Consider the following 17,586-nt stretch of genomic DNA (forward strand, 5'->3'; position numbering starts at 1 on the left):
CCGGTGACTCCTTTCTGGCAAACATCATTTCGTCAACCGAATAAACACACCCCCGACACATGCAAAATACCTAGCCACGCATTAAACGTCTTCACCAGCTCCCTGCCCCCAAACTCCGTCCCCAGAGCTTCAAGGGCCTCGAGACACATGGTCCGGACCCTGCAACCTTGTCCATCTGCTTTGCGGTTAGCGGTTGCCCTTGACTCTTTTTTTGCTGCCACTGCGCCTAAACCAGATGGAGTCCACCCATCATGCAGGGTTTCCCCCCTTTGTTTTTTCCGCGTTCTTCTTTTTTTCTTCCATGGCTTGCTTCTGCGTCCAGAAATTCTGCCGCTGCTCTACTAGCAAGAAAATGATTTCAATACTGTTTTCCACGAGTCGCCCGTCGGATCTCATCGTCATCACCACCACCATCACGGCCAATCTGCTCGCGAAACGCCCACGCAATTCCCATCACCGATCCATCCCAACCATCGCCAGCCACTGCAAGACATTTCCCGCCGGCGTCTGCGCTACCGCAAGACACACGGCGGCCGGACCTCCAAGACACACGAGACACCAGGCGCCAGACACACGCCCGACGGCAGGCTTGCCGCCCTCGACTAGCCCCCCCTTTTTGACAGGCCACATCCCGGCTCCAAAAAGGGACAAGAGGGGACAGGGCTGCAGGGGGAATGCAAGATGCAGCCATGTCGCCAGGGTTCTTGTCCAAAACGAGCAGTTACTTCCAGGGGCCCCCAGAAGATCCGAGAGGACCCTCGTTGCGCTGTGTTTGTCTGTCAAAATCAACATTCTCGACCGCCACGCTTCTCATTCGCCAAAACAACAACGCTGCCCACGAGTCCAGAGCCGGACAACGGAAACGGGCCATGGAGACCGACCCAAGATACGCTCGGTTTCCAGAAGAGCAAGCCTCCACAGCCAACCGACGGCGGACAATTACCACGCGTGGCAGGCCGGCCGCCCCCATCGATCCGCCCTCCGGTGCAACCAAGGCGGCCACCAAATGCCACGCTCCTCCCGCTCTGCTGCTCACCGGCGTGATGCTTGGTCACCACCTCGGGTCCGAATCGTCAAGACTCGGTCAGCGAGAAAGGGACGCCCATTTCCCCAATCGCCTTATCAAGGCCGTTGAAGTCACGGTTCCAGCTGGTCCAATCGTGCCATCAACGAGTGCGCCGTCGTCGACTTGAAAGCGCCCACTCATTTGCGCCCACCTGGAAGCACTTGCATGCAGACACCCATGGCTTCCCCTGAATTGATGCAGACACCAACTTAGCAACCAGAGGTCTGTGCAATTGCGCGACTCGCTGCCCGCTTTCTTCTTGCTGCTCATTCGCCCGCCTCGACACCCTCCCGACCGCCGACGACACCACCACCATCCTCCGGCCTCTTTCCGCACCGGCGCGCTCAGAGGCAACAGTTCCACCGTCCGCCGCCCTCCTTGTCAGTCGCCATGACTGAGGAGTCGCAAGGACCTGCTGTAGGATTACAGGATGGGCGGGATGGAACAACCTCTGGGCCACCGTCCGACACCCTGAGAGGCCCAGCGCCTAGCGACTGCTTTGAGGAATGATTGTCATGCCAAACGGCGCATCGTCAACGGAGAAAACGGTCCTAAATTTCAGCATGAGGGCCACTGGCTGTCTGGATCCCAGTGGCCAATCTGCCGTTTCCAGAATGATATCCGTCCGGATGCCAATAAATAGTCGAGGCCACCAAGTGCCGGTGTCTTAGTGAGGGGCATTGATTGTCCGCAGTCAGTTTTGCGACACGCTCCCACTCTACCGACGCGGTGCTGACCACCTCTGGTCCGGGGATGACCAACCGTCATAAGCTCTGCCAATCGCCTCGCCCAGATGCCTCTGATGAGTCCGCAACACGTTGGTTCACCGCCAACCACCCCCATTCAGTGGTCGAGATGCTTTGCGACCGGTTCCGAACGCATTCCAACGTTTGCGCCTGCAATTTGCGGGACAGGAGGCCGTCACTGACCAACAGTTCCCCGTTCGAGTTAAGGGTGAGCTCGGCCCCTATTCCCGCTTCTATCCAAACCCGCCTTCTAGCGACTCAATCTCCAACACCGGCGGCCCCCATCCTGAATCTGCCCGCACTAACTCTACGAAACCCAAAACACACCGACAAGCTTCCATGTAGACAACCTCCCCGCCGTCGTTCCATCGTTAAACGAACCTTCTATTCCGACGTCAAGTTAAGGGTCATGTGCGTCAAAGCGCGAACCGTTGCCATTGCACGGGAAACATGACGAACATTTCTTCAGCCACCACCCGCGCCTCTGGCCGGCTTGCCCTACGCAATGCTCCTCTCCTGGCGCTGATCAGACATGAACGTTTTCTGAGCTCGCGGCCGCGATACGCCAATCTCCTGGATAAAGGGTGCCTAGGCGAAATGAAGACATTATCGCGATAACCAACAACCATTTGCTAGGCTGTGCTCTGGTCCTCCAGAATAGCACATGCGGCATTGAGGCCAGTCCAAGCAAACACGTTTCGATCTCCGAGGATGCCAATCATTTGCCATGGCCAGCGTCGATCTGAAGATCAACCACCGCTCGTCTACTGAAGAATCCGATCTTCAAAGGCCTTCAATCCGATGCGACACTCCTCCACAATCCTTCTTGGCGCGTCGACGCTCCGTGCAAACCGGCAAAGCATGCCGTCATCGCCGCGTCCCATCGGCCTCCGCACGTCCTCGCTCATTGAATGCAAGGGCCCATCCCAACATCGGTCCCAAGAACCACAAAGGACCGCTCGTTTGCCCTCAACTTTTCCCCATGCGCAAATTACTTTCCGGTTTGTGCTTGCGAACCGCCCCCAATTCCATAGCTACCCTCCAGGTTGGCAGCTGCAGCTCGGAACTCTGGAATACTGGGACTCCCCAATCCGGGATCCTCCAGAACCGCTGCAACTGCAAACCCATCTTTCATCTTGTTTGCTTCGTTACTTTGAAGTATTTTTGCACCCTCCATTCTCCTCTCACGTACTTACCCGGGATGAGCTGGTTGCACCGTGCCACCTGCTGCATGACAAAACGACAGACGCTGAAACAAACGGGCTGTACAGCTTGCTTACTTGCTTGTCCGTCGCTGCAGCTTTCAGGTGGGCGTCTGCTGCGATCGGATGCTACCACGACGGGCGGGACCTCGCATGGCGACGGAACCGACTCGCTGGATTGCGGCGGCGTTGACTCGAACCATAGCATGTCAAACGCATTGCTGCCGGGCGCGAATGAGAAGCCCCGACCGACTTTTGGATGCCAAGTATCGGACTGAGTAATGTTTGGGTTGTCTACGAGAAGGATGCAACAGCTAACGAGTTCGTGCAACGATCCTGGTCGCCCCGGAGCTTCTCCATGAGACTCATGAACAGACCAGCCCCCAGGGCGACATCTGGTCAAGTGACCGTGGAGTAGCCTAGTAACTTGGCATCGCACAGCAGTGTTCACCCACTCATGCTGACATCGAAACGTGACCATTGTAAACCGTTCACCTAAACCCGCCGGGGCTTTTGCACTGCATCTTTTGGGCTGACTGGTGGAATTGAGTTTGGTTGCTGAGTGATCTTGTGACAGACTGACTGACCGACTGCTTCTTGGACAGCCTCACCACGTACATGACCCCAGAAAACGACTTAATGGCACTCGCCTGTAGCTAGGTGATCACGAAAGTATCTCCGGCTCCATACTATCTTGTCGGTATTGGGAATCGATCATGAATGTTTGAGGCTATGCAGGGCCCGACATGTTTCGGTTGATCATGTTTGATTTTTTTCGCTTGGTGGTACGTGTCACCAAGTTGACTGTGTAAGGACAAGGCACCTCGTCAGTCCCTTTCTATGCATTGTCTCGGTTCTGGTGTGAAGATTGAAGCAAGTCTCCTCATGCACGAGGGCCTTCTCCCCTTGACTTATCATCTTTGCTCTGTCTTAGGAGTTATCGCGGCCTAGAAGGCTGATCTGCATTATGCCAACTTGATGTTAAATGTATTACCTAGAACTTCCTCCAAAAAAAAAAGTCGTTGTTTCTAGAAGAGCCCGATGTGAATGCCCGGGACTGGTAATGCCTCAAGTTAGGGTTTTGAAGTATAGACATTTCACCTCTACGAGATGGCTACAGTGTGGAGGTGCTTGGAGGACGAGTAGTTGCAGAATGCTTTCCTTGGCATGCCTTACTACGTGCACAGTGAGCTTAAATGTCTGAGTGAGTCTCTCTGCGCGTAATCCTGTCACTGTTTAGATATCTAGGAGGTAATTTAGCATGTATTGTCTTATTCTCTATCACCTTTTATATTCTCATAATGGTTCGGTACCGAAGGGTATTTTATTATTCCTATTTTCTTTTGAATTCTAAAAGTGCCCACTTGGCCACTAGAACCTTCTTTGTTTTTGATTTTTGGGAACGGGCAACGCTTCTCAATCAACCACCTACTCTAGAAGCATTCCGGCCCCTGGCACCAGGGCTTTAATCCCTTGCAGGGCTATATCAGTCCATTGTGGCGAATACGGCGAGGATTCAAGTATCACCTAAAACCCGTTGTTCTTTACATCTGTTTCCGGCCGAGGCTGACATCCTATTGAGTATGGAACTTGTTAGTGAGCTTGGAAACACTGGCCATGGGGGTAGGCGACAATATCTGATGTCACAATTACTACGAGAATCGGCTAGACGTCACCACGAAGCACACGTTCAAAAACAGACATGTTCCCTGGCCGATGGCGATGGCTAGGTGCAGGCTATGAAAGGTTCCACGTCGAATGAGTGAGGTTCACCTCAGCTTCAGTCTTGGGCACCGGCAATACTATCGATACTTGACGGCAATTTCAATAGACTCCTGATGTCGTAAAAGGATCTTGTATCATATCGAAGCTCTGAGCCGGATTTCCCATCCCGAGGGTAGTTGGGTGGCTGTCCCAACCGCATTGGTCAGAAATCTCATTCACTGCGGTGACAGCGATCGCCACCACCGGAGTTTGTATGGATATTGTTTTAGAACTAGAACACCCTATAAAGCCCCCTGTAGCTTGCGGAAATGATTTACCTTTCCCCTGCCTAAGTTGAGGCCTCAATCAGGGTCTCCCAGAGTATGTCCCGGTCCAAGTTAGAGAGCGGCAAACAGGCTATATCATTACTTGCCGCCGCCTACCAGTCTATCCGGCACGTTATCTGTGACATTGATGAAAATGTCAAGAACAGGATTGGGGCTATAACCGCCATCTCCCCATCTACCTCCACCGCCTACAGCGACATCCTCCAAAGTATCTCGGCGCAAAAATCCCGCACCGTTCTCTAACATGAAGTCGACCATTCGGTAGCGGTTCTCTCGTCTCGCCGTCCGCATAGCCGCACCGAAGTGTCGCTTGCATTCATCGTATTCAGATGTGTTCGCTAGTCGAAAGCGTTCAATTAGTAGCTTCAACGTACTTAGACGGTTTTTCAGGGCGCAGGCCTCGAGCGCGTCCTTGTTGCCGGGGCCCAGGGTTGCGCCTCGCTCAAGGAGAAGACGGACAACCTCATTGTGGCCACCAAACGATGCTGCTCGGAGAGCTGAACCGCAGTAGCCAATGGAGTCAGGATCAGCTCCGCGTTCAAGAACCATGTGCACCCATGCGGCTGAACCACCGAAACTCGCTGCTTGTAGCGCGTTACCGAACAATCCACCTGGTTCGTTGATATCTGATATCTCTTCCAGAAGCTTCATAATACGGGCGTTGTTCGTATCAGCGTTCTTGGTCCCGTAGAGAGCTGCCTGCAGAGCAATACTGATCCCTACATTTGCTAACCCAAGGAATGTTAGGTATTGGATTTGCCCCGAAACGGGGTTGTAGCTCACATTCATCCTGGAATTTCTTCGAATTCACTTCATTATCGAAATATTGGCGGAGGAGGGACATAACTGCATCGTAACGGCCGAAGTAAAATCCTGCTTGGACCAAACTTCCCAATTTTGCCGCTTGATGGCACGAGCTGTTACCGACAAGTAGTTGGATTACAGGCTCATGGCCACCCAAAATGGCAGCGTGAAGAGCTGTAGGATATCGGCCTTCCAGAAGCGGATCAGCGCCGCTGTTAAGAAGTATTTCAACGGTGCTAGCATGTCCACGGATAGCAGCACCCTGTATCGGTGTTTTGAAGCGCCCTCCAACCATGTTCGGGTCAACTCCATGGCTGAGGAGATACTTCAAAATGTCGTCTTGACCGCGAATCGCACTCAGGTAGAGATCCGATGTCCCGTATATATTCTTTTCATTCCAATCCACGTTGGTGTGCTCACGCTCAAGTCTTTCCAATATTATGGAGATTCCATAGACTGAAGCGACAAAAATTGCAGGTTGCTGCTTAGCCTTCAGGGACTCGAGATATGACAGATGTAGCAGTAGGGTTCTGTTACTCAAGACGTCGTCTCGCTTAAGTTGTTCATCAAGTACGATGAGCATCTCTCGCAGCCATGCGATAAATCTGTGCCCTTTGTACTCAAAGATGAACTGGAGAAGATCTGGGTCGGCCTTTGCTCGATAATCCTGACCTAATATCTTGGTGTAATGATCAAGCCAGTAATAGATTGCATATTGCCAGAAACAAGCTGGTGCAACGTCAGGAGACCCATCTTCGGTACGATCCATGGTGGGCGTCGGATTTGGCGAGTCGATTTGCATTTCGTCGACGACATCAGGTCTTAGTAGTCCCCTTTCTCCGTCATCATATCTTGCTGTCAAGCACCTTAGACAAGAAGAAAATGCCGCGAATTGTAATCTGGTTGCATTGAAGTCATCCCGCCCCTGGAGGAATTCTCGGATCGATTCGTGTGCGAAGGCGAATGAACCGGAAGCGTTCTCAGAATTGACAAAGCCACGGCAAAGGCTTTTGATGTTCTCCTAGTCGACCCCCCCTAGCCTCTTGTTCACGGTTAAACGAATGATGTCCAGGAGCTCCGGATTTGAGAGCTGGCGTTCAGACACAAGCAACCATCCAAAAACGATGTTCGTAATTTGTCTTGCTTTCGGCTTATACTGCTGCACCCGCCGATACATCTGCTCCAGCGTTTCTAGCAGAGACTTCGGTGCCCGCAATGATTCGAGTTCGTCCATAACATCCGCTTCTACTTCAAACTCGGAACCACATAGCTGCTCGAGGTTCAGAGACGCCCAAAGGAACATCTCTCTCGAGCCATGTGTGAGTGTACGAACGATGCGCGTCTCCACTTCCGCGGAGATCTTACCCCTGAGCAGCCTTTTGTATTGCACAGCTGTGCCGACCTTGGATTTCACGAAAGTAGAGACGTCTTTGGCATTGTCGACATGGGTCACTCGGATTGACCTCACATTCTGGAGATGAATATCAACAGGTATGCTATCGCGACTCGAAAGAAAAAGCTTCACAGTATTTTGTGATTCATCGATGATGTGCTGGAGGATGTTTAGAAGTTCACGAATGTCCCCCTCTGCTTCGTCCAGTCCGTCGATGATGATTGTCGTAGGGTAATCGGCTGTGATCAAAATGATGAGGTCTCGACAGTCGTCAAGAGAAAGGGGAGTCGGTTCCAGCCCTTCGGAGTCTTTGACCCGCTGGGAATACTCGTCCCACGCCGAGTGATGGACACCTCCACCCGGTACAAGAAATGCTAGCTGCCTCAAGATGGTACCCATGATGACGAGTGAACTGGGAGGGTTTCCATCAATTCCGGATCTTGAGCAATAACAATGAGCAACCAATGCAGTGCGAGAGACACTGTCAATATGTTCCTGTACCACAAGTGAAGTGAGCTTGCTTTTCCCACAGCCAGGTACGCCGCGAAGCCAAAGGCTGCATGGGATAGTTGAATCGCACCATGCTGTGTACTCCGCTCTTTGAAGCAGCCACCCACCGGTGCTCTCAATGAATCCACGACGCACTGTTTGGTGAACATGCATGTGTCGAATGACTGACAGCCATTCTACAAGTTGTTGACGTTCTTTGGCTTCCAAGCTTCGCTCTATTCGATCGAGCGTGCCGGCAACGCGGGCAATGGGTTTTTCCAAGTCCCGGAACATGCTCATCAGAGAGTTGAAGCTAATGTCCAATGACTTAACGGCCACAGCAGTGCTTGAAGCAAGTTGATCGTGTAAGCTTGTGGCCAATTGAGAAACCTTGCGTTCTTCTTGAAATATTGATGTCAAGGTTGGGCCTGAAGACACAATGCTGCGGAGCAACCTTTTGATCAGGTGCTTTTCGTAGTATGCACCAGCTACTGATAACCAAGATAGGATGGCGGTGTACAGTGCGACCAAAGCGTCTTGAAGCGTAGCATGTGCCTTTGACAAGGGGTAGCGGTGCGGCGGGAGGTGGATGGTTTCCAAAACGGCGCAGCGTGTGATGAGACTCGATACAGTCTCGATACCCTCGGCTATTGTACCGAGCGATTCTGCGTCGTTGATTGCAATTTGAAGTAGCATTCGTACGCCGGCCCAAGGAAGTGCGGCGTGTGCGGGATCGTATTGGGTCGCGACGTCTCCAACCTCCTTGAACCGTTGGAGCCACCGAACGACTTTTTCGAAGACATCCCTGACAACAACCACTTCCCCATTCGATTGTCTGAACTTCCATCTGCGATCCATGCATTGTTGCTGTTTCCCTTGCACCAGCTCGAGAAGCTGCTGCGAAAGAGTATTGTTGTCGACAGCGGCTTTGGCAAGTTGTGCCTCCTCAGTATTTGTCAGCCGCTTTCTCGCAATATCCCAAAGATTAGGGGTAATATTATCAGAAGGTTCCATTGTGCAGAAAGACTGAAGAGCATCGTCAACAACCCTGATCGTCTTATATTCGCGCAACCTCAGCACTACGCGTATCGTGGTTGAAAGAAAGGGAGCTCCCAGGGGATGCATACAAGGGTCTTGGTCGGGCTTGAAGTCGGCTTATCTACCCCCGCACGAAACGAAGGCGCTTGAAGAGAATGCAAATACCGTAGAAGATGGGGCGAGCATGCAGGGTTGCAGTGTGGCGAGGTGCATGTTTCTGGCTGTACATGCAACGCCCTGCGGCCTCAGGTGCTTAATCGGACTATGTCATTGGGCAAGAGTCGACGAGACTGCGTCCTAGGCTGACTGCGCTGTTGGTCTCCGACAGCTCATGGTGGCCCTCCAACAATAACCGCCGAAGCGTTCGTTGGTCACGAGACGCACGCGGATTCCCTTCATTTGTTCAACTTTCTCATGCTGTAGCATTCTATTCAAAGTTGCGGATATGCCTTCTTCGTGATTTCGCTAGGTCTGAACCTAAACTTTCCCTCGGAGCCTCGGGTCTGGAGGACAAATCGCGACCGCAGACGCCGTTACGATTCCTTCATATTCCACCTTGGAATTTCCGCCTGCCCAGACGAATCCATCAGGCTGAGTGGTTGTGCATGTCAGATTTAGCCAATCATCAAAACATACGTATGCACATAGCCCCTCTCACCTGAATGCTCTCTGCCCCAATGAATTGCGGCACAGCCCGATAGAGACTGACCACGTCATTTGGAGAATCATCGGCCTTCCCTCTGGACAACGGTCAACTGAAATTGTCGTTCCATTACATCGATCGATCCCTCGCTCGCCAGCCTTCTCGTGCACTGAGGCGCAAGACCATCTTGTATTACCAATAATCCAACATCTCCTGTAGTTCAACATGGCAGAGGCTATTGGGCTAGCATCGAGCGTGATCGCCATCACCGATGTAGCGTTCAAAGCAGGCAGCGCCTACCTGAAGATCATAAGGCTCCTGGATGAAATGAAACAAGTCCCGACCGAGCTACGACTGAAGGCTGACAGAGTCAAATTCATTGAAGAATTCCTATTTTATGCGGAGGACAACCTCTCGAAAAACCCGTTGCCAAGCAGTGCTTGGAGCCCCACTCTCCTTCAAGAGCAACTCAGTAAATGTCACGCGATATTGAGCGACGTAAGGAAAATGGTTGATCGCACGATGGCCCAGGTCGCTCAACCAACATCTATTCGGCGGAAGATTGCGTTAACAAGAGCAATCATTCATAAAGATGACCTTAAAGCCTTGGACTTGAAACTCGACGAAGCGCTGCAGCTGTATCAGTTGGCACAAGAGCAATACATCTTGTGAGTACACCAGAGGCTTTGGGCTTCAATGTAAAATGTGACTGAAAGAATACCAGGGCCATGATGACGTACTCGTTGATTTCGAAAGCTCAAGATCCGGCTAAAAAGGATGAGCTGCTTGACACCGTCAACAAATACCAACCCCAGAAACTGAATTCTGCGAGCCTCTCCCGAAAACCACAAAGTGTATCCTACGAACCAAGTATTTTTGGACGGTTCCATCTCTCTTTTCAGGCCAATCGAAGCATCCACGCTGTTATCCAAGCGCCAAGTTGGATCACGAGTACGGTGTATTCTGTCCTGGCTCAAAGAGCAACCGTTGGTTGGCAAATGAATCTCAGGGCCGATGGGATGGTCAAACGTTTTGACTGGGAGCTTCTCGAACTCATTGAAGATGACAAACCGCAGGCGGGTTTCAAATACCTAGACGAGCACAAGATGTCTCCTTTTGTGCGTAATTGGAAAGGAAGAACTTTACTCTACGTAAGCACATATTCAAGTTCATTCATACCCATCTTTTGATCATCTAGCTAACAGCAACTTCGTATAGGACGCCGTTCGATGTGGCGCTGTCAGTGCCACAAGGGCGTTGCTGGACCAAGGCCTAAACGCTCTTGAAATGCCTCCTAGAGAAAGGGAGCAATAAGTCGCCAAAATGCACATTGATACTTCAATTAAAGAATTCTATCTAATAGCTCAATTTCCTACAGCATTCCACGGATGCTTTTCGAGTTGGGCAGTCTTTCCAGTTGCGACGTGGACGACAAAGGACCCCTCCTCATTCAATTGCTTGGTGACAACGGTCTAGATGATCATCTTGAAGACCCCGGATTTCTTTTCCAGGCTGCCATTTGTGGCCTCCCCTTCATCAGTTTTCGAGCCTTGATAGAAAGGTGTAGTTTCATATACTGGAGCCTGCCGATTTGGAGGAGGCTTAATCACGTTCGCACTGTAGTCAGCTGCACCGCTCCAAATTGGGTGCAAGCGTGGAATGTGGAGGAGATTCTCTTCATATTGAATGAAGGCAAAAGTCCGGGCCTTGAGCTTCTTCAGGAGTCTCGATCCGAAGATGAGACGTCACTAGTACATACCTTGGCCATCAGCCCAGTCCATTGTACTGCTGACAAGAGGTGGGATCCTGATGAAGATCGCAGTTGGAGGCGTGTTCTCGGTGCCTGCTTTGAGCTAGATCCTTTGGGAACGCAACATCTTGACAGTGTTTGGCTTGATCCAGACTTTGGTCATGCTGCGGATGTTGTATCCACGCCGTTGTCAGCAATGCTTTGCAGCTTTGTTTGCCATGGAATCCACACGAGAGCAAACGTCCGAGCATCAGTTGTCGTCAGTGTGAGATCCCTCCAATCGGCATTTCGGCTATGGATCGAGGCACTTGCGTCGTCCGGAGAGGACCTTCTTTTATACGGAAAACATGAGAGAGACCTACACGTTCAAGGACATACTCATATATATCAGAAGTTCGCATGGCAGGCTTGGAACGAGAAAAGGGGAAATATGCGCTACTCGATCCTGGGCATTACGTACGGCTCTCTACCTCAGCAGTGGAGCCTCTGGATTACCAACGAAAACTACGACTACGCTGGAGAATTTTGGGCAATGGTTGAGAATCAAAACATCAAGGTCCCTGGGAGTTGGGTGGACGATGCGTCAGATTCGACAGAATGGATGAGAATCCGTGAAGAGTTGGGTGCATGGCAGCAAGAAGCAGCGCCGCCACTCATCTGGTCTGAGTATCGCAAGCCACGACCGCCTATCTGAAGCCTGGAAGTTACTGGATTCTCAGAAAACGCGATAGAGAGACCAAAGTGTTCATTGGAAATAGCGGAAAAGGCTCATGTGATTGAAATTTTGTTTTCCCACAGTTGTTTACGCATTTGAAAATACGACACCTGTATCAATCTCAATTACGTTCTTGAGCAAGGCCAGCAGGCTATCAGGCCTCAGTCTCGCAGCACGATCTCAGCCCTGATGACCCTAGTTCCTCCATCAGTTCCCTCAATCTCGGTCATGATTACTAGTCGAGCGGTCTGCTAGCTTTAGTCACCGCTCATATCTCAGAAAGTCTTTCACCTACCTGAATATTGCTCGCGTCTAGATTCTTGACATACTCCTTCACATCGCCTTCCAGAATGTACTTGGGGTCGACTTGGGGACCGTCATACCCGTCCGGCAGCTTGACAAGAAGACGAAGCGGCGCCGGTATATCTTGAAAACCGTTGCTTCCCAGAAAACTGGCCTTGATCGATCCCTTTGGAAGCTCAAGCGTGCGGGGGAAGTATGGAGCAGAGTCCGCCTCTCTCGCGGCCTGGACCCTGGCGAATCCGGCGAAAAGTGGAAGGGCGTTCATGGCTGTTGATTGAGTTGGAGGGTCTGTATTGGGGAGTAGCGATGTGGAGAGTGTAGACTTTTACCTAGCGTTGTCACACTTGTTCCAGGCAGGCACCATCGTTGGGTAAACCAACCTTGTTATAAAAGTATATTCACCTTTGAGTCATCTCCATAGTCTGCACTTGCCAGCACTCCAGAGCCCAGAGCGAGTGAGTCTAAAGATTTTTGCAATATTCGACTCAACTCGCAAAACTCGCAATCACAACGTCAACTATGCTGAGCAAACATTGTGATTAACTCCTAGAACTTGTGAGCGACTGAGAGCAAACGAGTGATGAAACGGTCCGCAATCACAGTGCGGCAGGCAATGGAGATGAGAGGAGTTTCTAATGCTCTACAATCTGCGAACATCAATCAGGTCTCAAACGGTTTTCTTTGTTGGAAAGAAAGCTGATAGTCCAAGGTCAAAATGACTCAGTGCATCGCACGCATGATGGCTTTCGATGACATGGCTTGGTTTTACTGCTATGAGGCCAATCCGTTCACTGAAACGACGAGAAAGCTTTTCACGGACACACCGCGTCTGGTAGCAAAGCAGGTTGGCAACTTCCCGCCTTGGTCGTCGCGGCTTCGGGCCCGAAGTGGACCTACTTCGGCGCCCATGTGCACCTACTTCGGCGCCCATGTGCGGGGTTTCTCGCCGAACCGGTGCCGCCGACGGCGTTGTTGGTCAGCACAGCTGATGCCATTCCCATCTGAATCACGACAGTGGCCGGACAGCGGCACACGAATGCAGGATGTACCAAACTCACATCAGTATGCTTACCGCTATCATCCTAATACTACTAAGCTAAGGGAGATCCCTCAACACTGCGTGTGTAGAGTTACGAGTGGCATGCATGCATGACCTACGGATATCGCATCCAGTAGAATCAAAGTAGTAACCAAGCTGGTAGTCTTATCTGAAGGTTCCCCGCATGCGAGTGCCGATTGCGTGAAACGCAGGAATGATGGCTCGAACGCTCGTCATTGGGGTTCCGTTGACGTGATAGAGTCCGTTTGTGAGGGAGCTATGTCCTGGTCGAATGGATTTATAGTCCGCAGCGCGAACAACCCGAATTGCTGCGTCCTCATTTTGTCGAAGAAAAATCTCCCGGAGCTCCTGCAACACACTAGACCATGTCCACGACAACAACGACTACGGCTGAAGCCGAGCAGGCCCCCATCAAGTTGACCTTGGCCTACGACGACAAGATCCATGACCAAGTAGACCACTTCATCGATGGATGGATGCGACAGCACACGCTGACATTGACGGCAGTACAAATACTCCCAGTACTTGCCTGTCTACGACGAGAACACATCGTTCCCTCCTCTCCAGCCATTCGAGTTCAATGACCGCGGGCTCGTAGCCAACAAGGAGAAGCTCAACCTTCTCCCCAAAGACAACTCGACCATCAAGGCCACCAAGCTGACTCCAGTCATTGGCACCGAGATTCGAGGTCTGCAACTTTCTCGGCTCGACGACCGCCAAAAGGACGAACTTGCCCTTCTCATCGCCGAACGCGGCGTCGTGGTCTTCCGGGACCAGGACTTCAAGGATATCAGCATCGAGAAGCAGAAGGAGTTTGGGAGTTACTTTGGACCCCTCCATATCCATGTGAGCGTCATTCCCCTCTAATCAGAAGCCATACTGACCAGCGCCGCGACCAGCCCGTCGGAGCACACGTCAAAGACCACCTCGAACTGCACAACATCTACCTCGGCCCCGACAACGAGTACCGCAACCGCAGCAAGAGCAACAAACTCTCCACGATCGGGTACCACTCGGACGTCTCGTACGAGCACCAGTCGCCGGGCGTCACGATCCTGACGCTGCTCTCCGTCCCGGAGACCGGTGGCGATACTGCGTGGGTGTCGCAGACGGCGGCGTACGCGCGGCTTTCGAGGCCGATCCAGACCTTGTTGGAGGGGTTGAGGGCGGAGCATAGTGCTTATCCTCACGCGGAGAACGCGAGGCGCGATGGGAAGTTTGTGAGGAGGGAGCCGATTAGATCGGAGCATCCGGTGGTCCGGATTCACCCGGTATGTTTTGACAGACTCATGAAGTTGATGAGAATGGTTTGATGCTTACCTTACCAAGGGACAGGCAACTGGTCAGAAAGCGCTCTTCATCAACCCGGGCCTCACGAAGAAAATCATTGGTCTTCGTGATGAAGAGTCGGATGCTCTCCTGAAGCTCCTCTTCAAGGTTCGACACCCAGCTTCTGCTCACGAATCAATTACTGACTACGAACAAAAACAGCACATCACTCTGGGCCAGGATTTCCAGGTCCGCATCAAGTGGGAAGAGGGCACCGTCACCCTCTGGGACAACCGCGTGACGGCGCACACGGCCATCTCGGACTACAACGTCCACAATCCGCAAGAGGGCCTGCGCCACGGGTTCCGGATCACGATGCTGGCAGACAAGCCGACTGGGGTGAACGGTCTGGAGTCCACGTGGTGAGCCGCAGCATGACTGGCATTCGGTCCGTTACACACAGGTCTCGTAATGATTGGGTTCGCAACTCGGATGAGTCCGAAGTCTTTGCTTGCTTGTAGACCAGGGAAATGCCATGGAAGCTCCGGGAGTTGAAACGGGAAGAACGATTTTTGCGGGAGTGAAAGTCGACGGGCCTTTGCGTTCCCGCAACTTTCGTTCAGAAACCCAGTTGAGTAGTTGGGTACGGGGGTGGCGGTAGAGACACATGTGTGTTTGATCTGTGCGTCTTTGCCTTTTTCTGTCGTGTGGGTGATGTTCCTTGCAGATAGCTTGCGCATTAGCAATGGGGAAATATTCCGCAGTGCGACCGAGAAAAGTGGATGAGAATTGATTAGCAAGATGTCTGTATGCGTACCAATAACACGGCAGATCGAAGATTGATGGTAACGGCCGGATGTCGGATGGCGGTGTTGATTCACGTGGCTGTACCAACAGTCTGTCTCCTCCTCATCCAAGGACCATAATCCCCTGATTGTCCGAGTTTCGATTTCTCATCAATGGCCCCGGTGTTTCGCGTCTCGTGCGATGAAAATAAGAACGGTACCGGGTTCTAGAAGGGACGCGTGACGCGGGTGGAGCAGTTGGGCATCGCGTGTTCCGGTTATCTCCTATGCTTGTGAAAAATTGAGGCTCAGTGCCGACTTCTGTCTCCGGCCGAGGCAGCGCAGACGCGGAATGGATGATTGTGTGACTGATGAAAAGCGGAGCCGTTGCGGATGCCCGTAGATGCCAGACCACCGCCGAACCCCGTGGGAGCCTCAATCATCTCACGACAATCAGAAGGGGTGAAGGAGCCGGAGACGGCGTGGTGATGATGTGATTGGGCGGCATCGGGGTCCAAGGCGGAGGCCGAAACAACGGGTCTCCCTCTCTCTTGATTTTTTCTGTCAGGTCTCAACTCGAGACCCCTTTTCTGCGTGTCTCTTCCCCCAGAAGGGGCCCCGATTCCCCGAGTGACCCAACAAAAAAGATAGCACCACCCAAAGACGAGAATCCGGGTGCCCCTCGGGGAACTCGTGCGGGCGCGCGCCTTCGGACGGCGACCGACAGGCCGGTTAGACCTGTAGAATCAGGCAAGTGAGGTGGAAGCTTGGGGGAGACAGGCAGGACACGAAAGCAAAAGACTGGAGATTTCTGGAGAATGTCTGGGGCTTGGCTGGAGACTCTGGAGGATCGCGAGGAGAGAAGGGCCGAAGAGAGGCCATGGCCGCGGTAACGTGAAGGAAATAAAAAAGAAAACCGGAGCTGGCGGGCGACGTCATCTGACGGGGGCGGGCGGGTTACGCGGGGGAGCCGATCTTTTGGATTCATGTCTGTTTTCAACTGGCACCGGAATCCTTCGACGGAGGCACAACACGCGCCACGGACGCTGGTGGTTCAATCAAGAGTTATTTGGCGGCTTGGAAACAGGTGCTTGTCTGTGGTTTCCAAGACTCTTGTTCGGTGATCGGAACTGGGAACAACGGCGCTTGGCGCAGGTCAGATCCGATCCACCCGGTCGGGAGCTTACTTGGCGTGATTGGCGAAGCGGCAGAGAAGAAAGGTGCAGGCAGGCGACGGATAGAAGTACAAGCAGTGGGAAGAAGGACTGGAGATCAATTAGGACAGGGCTTGCTGCAGCCCGCGGAAGGATGCCGTCATCGGGTTTGGGGGCTGACTCGGTGTACCCTGTCATAGAAATTCAGCTGGGAAATACTTAGTTTCACTAAGCCGGCGGCTGTTACGATGTTTTTCATGTTCATGTTTCCAGCTTCTAGAAGGAGAATCACAAGACAGAAACTTAGAACAAAAGAGCGCCTGACAGCTCAGCTACCTCAATATAGAGGCGAACAGATGATTATGCTTCTCCAAACTCCACGGGCTCTACTTTTTACTGCCTGCTGTCAACCCCATGGGCACCCCGAAAAGAGAGAAGACAAGACAAGCTAGCATGCGAGCCAACTGCTGCTTGTTCCTGACACCCCTGGTCCCGGCTCACCCGGCACGCCCTCTTCATTAGAGCTGACACTCGCATGTATCTTTCTGGTGGAAAAACAAAGCCAAGTTACCAGGCACAACGGCCACCATCGGCTCCGACAGCAGTTGGCGCCTCGCTATTCTCACGTTTACATCGTCCCACGCCTGCTTCCCACGCAGACCCACCGCTATCCACGAACGTCATACACTCGTTCACCAATCTCGAGACTGCGTTCCAGGGAACAATCGTCAATCGCCCCCGGCTCAGGACCCCAGACCCCAGCCAGCCACCCACGGGACTCCCGCAGTCATTGACCATGCCCTCCTTCAAACTCCACATTTTCAAAATCCCATCACCACGAGAGCCGCATTGGTAATACCTCCGCCCCATGCCTCTGGTTCCAGTCCCCCAATCATCCAATCTCCATGTCCTGCTGGAGCGAAGCAGCCAGTCCAGGAGCCTCCAACAGATGGGGACCGGACCGATTTCATCGCCTGGAGACCCCAGAGCCCGGGCGGCTGCACCTCGGTGCCATCCTGTCCCTCCCAAGTCATCGGGCACTCACTCACACCTCTCAACGCGGCCCTCGGCCCTCCTCTTGACGTCACGCCTCCTCGCTAGCGAGACGCCCCCTACCG

General features: G+C 52.5%; 4 protein-coding genes across 4 annotated transcripts; 2 read left to right on the forward strand and 2 right to left on the reverse strand.

Moving 5' to 3' along the window:
- Positions 1-5,143: 5,143 nt before the first annotated feature.
- Positions 5,144-6,638, reverse strand: ANK3-4 (Ankyrin-3; the record flags this gene model as incomplete). Its single annotated transcript, XM_037321546.1, has 3 exons — positions 5,144-5,403; positions 5,440-5,793; positions 5,849-6,638. The coding sequence occupies 3 exons, from the start codon at positions 6,636-6,638 to the stop codon at positions 5,144-5,146; spliced, it is 1,404 nt and encodes a 467-aa protein (XP_037179762.1).
- A 252-nt stretch (positions 6,639-6,890) lies between these two features.
- On the reverse strand, positions 6,891-8,765 carry CGCA056_v006296 (uncharacterized protein; the record flags this gene model as incomplete). The annotated part of the gene is made up of 2 exons (XM_037321547.1): positions 6,891-7,701; positions 7,942-8,765. 2 exons carry the CDS (start codon positions 8,763-8,765, stop codon positions 6,891-6,893), a joined length of 1,635 nt encoding a protein of 544 aa, XP_037179763.1.
- Positions 8,766-9,657: 892 nt separating this feature from the next.
- On the forward strand, positions 9,658-10,746 carry CGCA056_v006297 (uncharacterized protein; the record flags this gene model as incomplete). The annotated part of the gene is made up of 3 exons (XM_037321548.1): positions 9,658-10,100; positions 10,157-10,550; positions 10,651-10,746. 3 exons carry the CDS (start codon positions 9,658-9,660, stop codon positions 10,744-10,746), a joined length of 933 nt encoding a protein of 310 aa, XP_037179764.1.
- A 2,879-nt stretch (positions 10,747-13,625) lies between these two features.
- Positions 13,626-14,955, forward strand: JLP1-3 (Alpha-ketoglutarate-dependent sulfonate dioxygenase; the record flags this gene model as incomplete). Its single annotated transcript, XM_037321549.1, has 5 exons — positions 13,626-13,712; positions 13,768-14,106; positions 14,148-14,531; positions 14,590-14,697; positions 14,752-14,955. The coding sequence occupies 5 exons, from the start codon at positions 13,626-13,628 to the stop codon at positions 14,953-14,955; spliced, it is 1,122 nt and encodes a 373-aa protein (XP_037179765.1).
- Positions 14,956-17,586: the final 2,631 nt, after the last annotated feature.

This window comes from Colletotrichum aenigma (genome assembly GCF_013390185.1).
Source record: "Colletotrichum aenigma strain Cg56 chromosome Unknown KSG_Cg56_contig04, whole genome shotgun sequence".
NCBI lineage: Eukaryota > Fungi > Ascomycota > Sordariomycetes > Glomerellales > Glomerellaceae > Colletotrichum > Colletotrichum aenigma.